At 43.3% G+C, this 9,313-nt stretch overlaps 1 protein-coding gene across 1 annotated transcript in view; it reads right to left on the bottom strand.

The window, feature by feature from the left end:
• Positions 1 to 254: 254 nt before the first annotated feature.
• The window catches only part of FNDC1 (fibronectin type III domain containing 1), a 128,737-nt gene continuing 119,678 nt past the window's right edge, over positions 255 to 9,313 (bottom strand). Inside the window, exons 23-27 of the mRNA XM_042781576.1 lie at positions 6,528 to 6,607; positions 4,396 to 4,425; positions 3,540 to 3,701; positions 2,158 to 2,280; positions 255 to 370 (exon numbers count right to left, since the gene is read on the bottom strand). Coding sequence (XP_042637510.1) covers positions 255 to 370; positions 2,158 to 2,280; positions 3,540 to 3,701; positions 4,396 to 4,425; positions 6,528 to 6,607 — 511 coding nt within the window. The remainder of the gene's footprint in view (positions 371 to 2,157; positions 2,281 to 3,539; positions 3,702 to 4,395; positions 4,426 to 6,527; positions 6,608 to 9,313) is intronic.

Below are 9,313 nucleotides of genomic sequence, written 5' to 3' on the forward strand. Positions count from 1 at the left end.
AAACAAGAAATGTGAAGAAGCAAGGTAGGTATCACAACTGAGTCCTGTCTGTGGTCCAGGCCGTGACATGAGACAGAGTTCCAGACGGGAGATAACGGAATGTACAGTATCATCAACTGCTCTTCGGGGCACCTTGAGGTGGCAGTGCTGGGGACCCATCCTTATCTTCCTCTCCAGACCACCTGCTCACAGCCCCTAGTGCAAGTTCGTCTGGGGGGCAGGTCAGGGTGACTCGTGGCATGACTGTCCTGTGACTACCACTTTCCTGGGATGGAGACCCCACACTCGTACCAGCCCACGTAGTAGTAGGGGGTTCCGAAACCGATGTTACCAAAGCTGACAGGTTCCTGGCGATACTGGCGATAGTAGCCTAGAAGGTAAAAGAAAAGAGAGGGGAGCAAATACCTCAAAAGCCCCTGAACCACCAGGCAAGGATCTCATCCTTACAACCTCCTCTCAGACAGAAAACCTCTGACAAGTTGTTCTTATGGCAACTGCTAATGCCATAAACATAACTATTTCGGTGTGATGGTCCATCAGTCTGTGAGGTTCTTCCCAGGCATGATCTGAGCGATAATCTGGCCTTCACATGTGTTTAACACAAGTAGGAAATTATGCTCACTCTCTCCATAGAAGAAGACCATCTTATCCAATTGCTGTTGAACACTTGGAGCCCTGATGGCGCAGTAGTCCAGCACTTGGCTGTTAACCAACAGGATGGTGGTTGGAACTAGCCAAGTGCTCCACGGGAAAAAATGCGGCAGTCTGCTTCCACAGAGATTACAACTTTGGAAACCCTATCAGGACACTCTATTGTGTCCCACAGGGTGGCTTTGAGTTGGAATCAATTCAGTGGCAACAGGTTGGCTTTGCAATTGAATACTCACTGTGGGGCAGGCCCTGAGCTGGGCCCAAACCCGTGAACAGATTCCCATTTGGTCCTCACAGACTTAAGACCTCCCAATCATTCATACTTCCTAGAACACAATCCTCCAACATTGAACTTGTAGAATCTGTGGTGGGCTTTTAGGGCTTTCAGGGAAATCTCGTAAAGCAAAGAAGGGCTACGGCATTTCCAACCATTTCTCTGTTGGAGTGGAAGTAATTCCTCACCCCCTCAAAAAAAAAGTTTTGGTGACAACAACTGCTCTCACTGCCTTGGCCTTAATTACATTGTGCCAGTGAGTGCCCTTGGTTACCCAAACGCAATGGCAGCCGTTGCAGAGACATGGTGAAGCACACACAATACAGAAGAGCACAGTGCTGGCACACTGCAAGATCCTGGAAAGACTAAGCCACGGGAGAGCACCTTGTATACCCGCTGCTGTTCCGTGTATTTTAATTCTTTGAAATTGCTCATTCACGTACCAGCCGATGGTAGTTTTTTCCAAACTCAAAAATGTGGTAGATCAGAGCATCTCAAGTTCTTAAAATGCCCAGTCACCGAAGCTCAGCATATGAGCTGGGCCTTATTCAGTTGTTTGTTTGTTTGTTTAGGGAGGTTGGGCAAGTTGGTGACATATTCCAAGTTGTTAACCTTTGAGATTAGTGCACTTGTCCTCACCTTTAACCCCATAACCAGAGAGTTGCTACACCCTCTCCTGAAGTACCCCTGGTTGCTTTGCATGTTTGTTTATCTTTGTCTTCTCTGGACTTTGACTCATGCCATCCTCCACCCAGAAGGCCCTCCAGTCTTTAAGTGCAACAGACTTTAAGACTCAGCTCAGATTGTGCCTCTTCTGAAAACCTTCCTCAACTGTCTCCAGTAGCCGCCTCTTTTGAATTCACAGTGGCCATAAGCCCACAATTAACTAACTACATCGTAGTCATATAACATAATCCGTGTCATCACCTGATCCTTCAGATTCATTCACTCTTATTTACCCTTCATGTATTGTTTTTTCCTTCCCAGCTACAGAGCACTTTCCTGAGCGCAGGGATGGGATTATATGCCCCTGTGTAACTCCCCCTCTCCAAGGCCCACCCTAAACCCAGCACATGGTAGGGATACTTCGTTGCATTTTTTCAGGATCCAAAATGCTGCCAACATCCATCTGCAAATGGCAAATGGAAAGCAGAGCCATGGTGACTTTTCTCCTCACACTGGATGTCTTCTTGCACCCCCAGTGCAATATATCAGGCATCAGTTCCTATTACCTGGAATAGTAGGTAGGGCTTCTACATAAGACTGAGGCCCTGTTCTTCCATCCAGGTGTGAATCCACAAACTGGCAATGGTCTTCGCCTCTTCCCCAGCTGTCCCCAATGCTGTAGAAGGTATCTGCACAGAGGAACATAATAGGCCAGTGAACAGCCAAAGAACGGCAAGGGGTTTGGGAGCTCGCATGTACTCCTGAGACCCGATGAACCAGGCACATTGTGCGCCCTACTTACTGTGTCTGAAAAATGGTAATAATGACACCAACCTCCTAAGTGTTGCAAGGATTCCGTGAGATCACGTGGGCTAAATACTTAGTGAGTGTTCAATAAAGGGGCAACATTACTATAGACAGTGGCAGCCTGTAAATGGTAGACTTGTTACTTCCTAGGTTTTTCTCAAAAGAGAATTGAGTACATTGTGGTAGTCAGAGACTACATTACAAAATGATTATGAAAGGCACCAAAGCCTGTGAAAATAGAACTATTTCTGTACACAACTAGGAGGAGAGGGCGTGTCTGTGGTGGGTGGTGCTGTCCGTGGTCCTGAACCACCCCTACAGAGTAGGGCAAAGTTGCTTCTCCACCTGGGATACTGGACATGGCTGAGCAATCTCTCCTGAGAATTCTGAAGCAGGAGAGGAAAGGATGGTGGTGGGCAAGAAGAGAAAGGGCACAGAGAGATAAACAGAGAGTGGGTGCTGGCTGAGGCATACACACGGAGAAACAGCCAGGGTGGGGGATGGGAGGGATGTTCACAGCCAGCAAGAAAAATAAAGAAATAAGTAGTAACACGGACCAGTTACAAAATACAGAATACCTGTGGAGAGGTTTAGGAACTGTATGCACTAGAAAATGAAAAGTTTGAAAGTAATGAAATTAAAAAAAAAAAAAAAAAACACTTTGTATGGAAGGATGGGTCCAACACCAGCTGGGTAGACATGCCGGTTAAAACATTAGTGTTTCAGAGAACCCTGAACTGCCTAGCATGATGAAAACAATATAATTTTTGTTCTAACACAGAATATATTCACCATCAACATCTTTGCTGTATAAAGTTGTACCACTGGTGGCAGGGGTGGGAGGGAAGATTCTTTTCTCAATACTTCCAGCTTACATTATTAGTGAATTAACAGCAAAGGAAATGGGCCTTTACCAGCAGTTCTTTGGACTTTATTGCTAAAAAGCAGTGCATGTTTACAAAATATATCTGGATGCCCATGTAAAACCTAGTAGGCACCAGGGGGTGACGGCTGAACAGATGAGCTTCTGAGCCGCAGCAGGGCATGGTAGGGCCAGACCTCAAATACATTCTAAGGTAACTCCTGTGTCAAATTACCCCCTTACAAAATAACAACTTCCCATACCTTCCCACAGACCTACCTTTCAGGTTGTCACTGAGGTAGATCTTATACCTCAGGGAGTTACAGAGAACGACCCCCACAAACTTTCTGTACCACGTCCGCTTCACGTATTGCCGGCCGTGGCAGTCCGTGTAGCCAGGGTCATGTTTGAAAGTAAATGGGATCCAGATGGGCTCACCACCTTGACAACACAAACACACCATCTAAATTCTGGAGTTTGCAGTGTTCACTCCCACCCAGGGTGTCAGGAAATTTAGCTTATTCCTTGGCCTTTCCCTCCTCGTGGGGTTTTGCTAAGCAAAGGGGGCTGCTGTGTTCCTTCTCTTTCCCTGAAGTGACTGGGGTACAACTGGGGAGCCCCTTTCACCTGACCCTGTTTGAGGTAGCAGCATTTCAATAAGAAATTCTTAGAGTTGCCAAAAAGCCTTCAAACATCAAGGAGAATGAGCTGTAATGGCAGATGTGATGTTTTGAGACATGGCACCCACCCCCTAGAGTCTCTCAGCACAGACTCCTGATCATAACCAATAAGCTTTATCAGTTAGTTTGAAAACAGTAAAAATATGTTGTATACAATGTGTTCTGCTTTTTTATGAGCAATTTAAACAATCGCAAAGGACTTCATAAACAAACATATCTATTTTATAGGTATTGGCTACCCCATCATGGCTTTCCATAGATACCGGCTGCTACGGCTCTACCAAACAACTCCCAGATCATTCTCTTCCTTCGACCAAGGAGCAACCAAATCATAGAACTTGTCAGCAAATTCTCAAATGGCCCAGCATTGATATTTCTGAGTAATCCCAGCAATTGTGTACTCAGCATTGAACTGCATTACGAGAATGTCAGGATTACCAGGGAGAGGCACTCACCTGGTGGCCTCACCACAAGCAGAGGGTTGTCTGTAAAGTGAGAAGGAGAGAGTTAGCATCACCGCCACATTCACAAACATGCCAAAGGTCGCAATGCTGTACTGCCAATGGCTGCCCAATGGGAAGTGATCTGAACAAATGATGCTTATGATCCAAAGGTTTTCTTTGTTTTTATTTTCCAAGCACTTTCTCTTGAGAAATTCTCTTGCTATTTATATAGAAAGTGTCGCTCCCTGAAAATAATCAGATTTTGACATTACCAAAAAAAAAAAAAAAAACCACCTAACTCACAGCTGTTGAGTCATTTTCCAACTCATAGCGACCCCTCCTTGGGTTTCTGAGGTGTTATCTCTATGGAAGTAGATTGCCCAGTCTTCCTTCTGATGAGTGGCTGGTGGGTTTGAACCACCAGCCTTCTGGTTAGCAGTCAAATACCTTAGGCACAAAATAATTCAATGGATTCACTATTTTTTAAAATATCTATGTTTGGGTGAGAGATTTCTTGGGGTAGAAAAAAAGAAAGCTGTCTTATAAAACTTTTCATTTCAGCCCCAGAGAACACAGATTGCTTCCTACTCTCAGGTAGATTTCAGACCTGTGTCTATCGGTTTATCTTTAGGTTTGAATGATGTGGTTTTTCTACAGACTGTTATCATGTTAATTCTGATAGTTGCTAAAGATCTATTTTATTTTTGGAACATGCAACGATAAGCACAGAGATGTTCTTTAATTCAGCAAATTAACCAGTGGTGATGGTCATCCCTTGCTCTTTCTCAATTACCACTGAGAAGCACTCTTTCAAACAGAACAGGTAAAACACTCTTGAGGTCTTTTGCCTACAGTTCCAGTATAATATTTCCGTAAAAGATTTTATTTTTCCCATATGTTTTGATTCTGTAGATTTTGAATCATTACATTTAAAAACACTTTCCTGTGACAAATCTTCCAGGATTATGCTGCATTCAGGAAATAATCAACCAGAATGGAAACTAGAGCCACTTTTGTTACAGAGCTGGCTCAGGTGGGCTCTGGAAGTGGGCCTGGCTCCACTTGGCTTGTGGTATGAAAATGTCACTAAGCCAAGAATGGTCACAGTGGGTTAGCTCTGCTGTGTGCTGTCTCAGATCATGGACCACAGGGATGTACTCTAGAGGGACCCCATGCACTGGCAGCACCCATCTCTCTGGGGAAGGTTGTGTGTGGCTGTGATCCTGAACAGGTTTCAGCAGAGCTTCCAGACTAAGAGACACTAGGAAGGAAGGCCTGGTCATCTACTGCTGAAGATCTGGCCATGAAAACCTCTGGATCCCAACAGTTTGATCCCCCACTGACCGTGGGGATGGTGCAGGAGCAGACAGGCTTCCTGTCGCATTGGGGGCTGATTCAAGGACAGCCAACAACAAGCTTTCTGTCCATCAGCTTCTACCAGTGCAGGGAGCTCTCTGAGTGCCGATGCACTTACAAAGAAGATCTCAACTAAGTCACCATATTAAGTAAGACATCTCCGCCTCCTAGTAAAGACAGCATCGCAGAGACTTAGAGACCGGAGAAGCAACTGCCTCTCGGACCAAACAACACTGATGCTCTTCGGCTGTTCGCAAGAACAACAGAAAGTAACTCTGCAACTAAATCTTCCACAGATACATCAAAGCTTGTCATCTTTCTCATGTTGTTGGAAACTAGACATTTTCCTTTCAATGGAGTTTAACCTTTCCTCTCCCCAGACAGCTCCAGTGAAGACAACTTTTAATTTCATTATTCAAGTTTGGACACAGGTGAAAGAAATGGTCTTTATTTTGTAAAGAGAAATCCATTTTCATCTTAAACTCACTGCCATTGAGTCGTTTCGACTCATAGCGACCCTCCTTAGGTTTCTGAGGTGATATCTCTACAGAAGTAGATTGCCCAATCTTCCTTCTGAGGAGTGGCTGGTGGGTTTGAACCTCCAGCCTTCTAGTTAGCAGTCAAATGCCTTAGGCACTACGCCACCAGAGCTCCCAAGTTCATCTTACTAAATAGAAAAGTAAGGATTTTACTTCTTTAGTTTTTGCTCCATGGTAGTCATTATTCTAGATTATTCGTTTAGTTTCTAAGAAAAGAGAAAAACAAACAAGGAGTGAAGTTATCCATACCTGATTCTGTAATGAATGAGACCGAAGGGCTGACAGGCCCATAGCCATGAGGATTTTTGGCTTGAACTTTAAAATAATACCTGAAATCAGAATAAAATATTTAAATAAAAAGAGAGAGAGAGAATTTTAAAAAATGTCTGCTTAATGAGACAGATTCCCAAACTATTCTGCATACACTCTGTGCCAGAGTTTTAGCCCTTTTTTTTTCTTCTTCTTCTTTTTTTAAGTTTAATGCATATATAAGTTTTTCTGAACTTTTCCATTTTTGGATAACTTCTCAAAATAATACAAATAACATACCAGCATCGACATGTGGCTCATAGGAACAGAGGGTGTGGGTATCAGGCAAACAGCTTACTCAGCAAGTTACTCAGAGCGTTGAGTTGTTACTGCTTACGGAGCTTCTCTAAGGAGATGCTCACTCGGATCCCACCCTGTCAGACTCGGGTCCTCGCTTGAGCTTCACAGTCCAAGAGCAGAGCTTGCAACAGCAAAACTCTACAAAGACCAATCGGATCCCTCAAGCCATGTAAGACAGCAAGATATGTGATCCAGCAATGATGCAATAAGCTTTTGGCAGAGAGAGGAAGAGCAAACTGGCCTTCTCAATAAAACTAACATGACAGTGATGTCCTGGGAGTATGACAAGTATTATGTTAGCCCTGGAGCCAGGAGTGGATGGCCTTAAAAGTCACTGAGTGACCACTGCCCTGAGGAAAGAGAAGCAGGCCCAGAAAGGGGAAATGGAAAAGGCCTGGAGAAAGGGGCTTTGCTGAGGATACAACTTTGGTGTGGAGCAGAGAATGTGTGAGACAGCTCTTCCAGAGGCTGACTGGTACCCAAGGCATCAGGAGTTTCAAAGTACCTCTCCTTTCACTCTTATGAGCTAAAGGCAAAAAGTGGATAGGAAAAGACTGGAGACCAACACCACAGTTGTGACCCACGACATGTATTCTTCACCTTCCATGCGTCCTTCAACCCTGGGATTCCAAATATTGTATGTGCTCTCTTATCTACTTACATGTAAAAAAAACCATTGACATAAAGGAAAGAGACCTTGGATAAGCAAAGCACTACTAAAGAAGAAGAACAAGGTAGGAGGTCTCCCATTCCCAGAGCTCAAAACTTACTACACAGCCACCCACCGTTGTCAAAATAGCCTGGTATTGGTACAATGACAGACATAGATCAGTGGAACAGAATTGAGAACCCAGAAATAGATCCATTCACGTATGGTCACCTGATCTTTGACAAAGGGCTGAAATCCATTAAAAATGGGGAAGAGACGGTCTCACAAATGGTGCTGGCAAAACTAGATATCCACTGGCAGAAAAATAAAATAAGATCCATACCTCACACCATACACAGAAATGAACTCTAGATGGATCAAAGACTTAAATGTGAAACCTAAAACTATAAACTTCATCAAAGAAAAAATGGAGGCAAATTTAGGGGCCCTGACTGATGGCGTAAATAGATGGCATAACCCAAGATGTACAAGCAGCAGAAGATAAACTAGATGATTGGGACCTTCTGAAAATTAAATTCTTATGTGCATCAAAAGACTCCTCCAAAATAGTGAAAAGAGAACCTACAGAATGGGAAAAAATATTCAGCAATGACATATCAAAGGCCTTATCTAAAATTTATTGAAAACTCCAACACCTCAACATCAAAAAGACAAACAATCCAATTTAAAAATGGGCAGAAGACATGAACAGACACTTCACCAAAGAAGATATTCAGGCAGCCAACCAACACATGAAAAAATGTTTATGATCATTAGCCATTAGAAATATGCAAACCAAAACAACCATGACATACCATCTCACCCCAGCATTAATAGCAAAGTTCAACAGGACAGAAAATAACAAATGCTGGTGAGGATGTGGAGAGACTGGGACTCTCATACACTGCTGGTGGGACTGTAAAATGATACAAGCACTGTGTAAATCTGTAGGCAATTCCTTAAAAAGTTGGAAATAGAAATACCATTTGATCCAGCAATCCCATTACTAGTTATATATCCTAAAGAATGAAAGGCAGGAAATGAACATGTACACTCATGTTCACTGCAGCACTATTCACAATAGTAAAGAGATGAAAGCAACCAAAGTGTCCATCAACTGAAGAACAGATAAATGGTGGTACATACACACAATGGAATACTATGTAACCCTAAAGAATAATGGAGAACCTGCAACACACCACATAACATGGATGAACTTGGAGGACATTGTGCTGAGTGAAATAAGTAATCACAGAAAGACAAATACTGTATTAGCCACTACAGTAAAAATTCAAGGAAAGCTTTACACATAGAAGGAAACTATCTTTGTTGGTTACTAGGGATGGGATGGGAGGGGAGGCTAAATTCCTAGATGAGTTGGGGGGAAGAAAAAAAATATATATATATATACCCCAAAGATTATTAGTGGTTACCAGAGGTAGGAGGGATGGGGAAAGGGGAAGTTTTCATTTGCAGGGCATTGAGTTTATGATAATGGTGGTGGAATATTTTGGAAAAGGAGAGCAATAATGGTGGCAGAACATGAAAAATGTCATCAATGTCCCTGAGCTCTAAATGGGGAAGTTGTTATGTTGGCGAATGTCTTTTTGTGTATGTTTTCACCACAGTAATCAGAGTGACTACATCTGTGGCAAGAGGCGATGGAAAAGCTCAATATCATCAGCCAAAACAAGGCCAGGAGCTGATTGTGGAACAGACCATCAACTGCTCATATGCAAGTTCAACTTGAAGTTGAAGACAATTAAAACAAGTCCAT

Source organism: Orycteropus afer, unplaced genomic scaffold, assembly GCF_000298275.1.
Source record: "Orycteropus afer afer isolate SDZICR_OR568_19922 unplaced genomic scaffold, OryAfe1.0 scaffold00135, whole genome shotgun sequence".
Lineage (NCBI taxonomy): Eukaryota > Metazoa > Chordata > Mammalia > Tubulidentata > Orycteropodidae > Orycteropus > Orycteropus afer.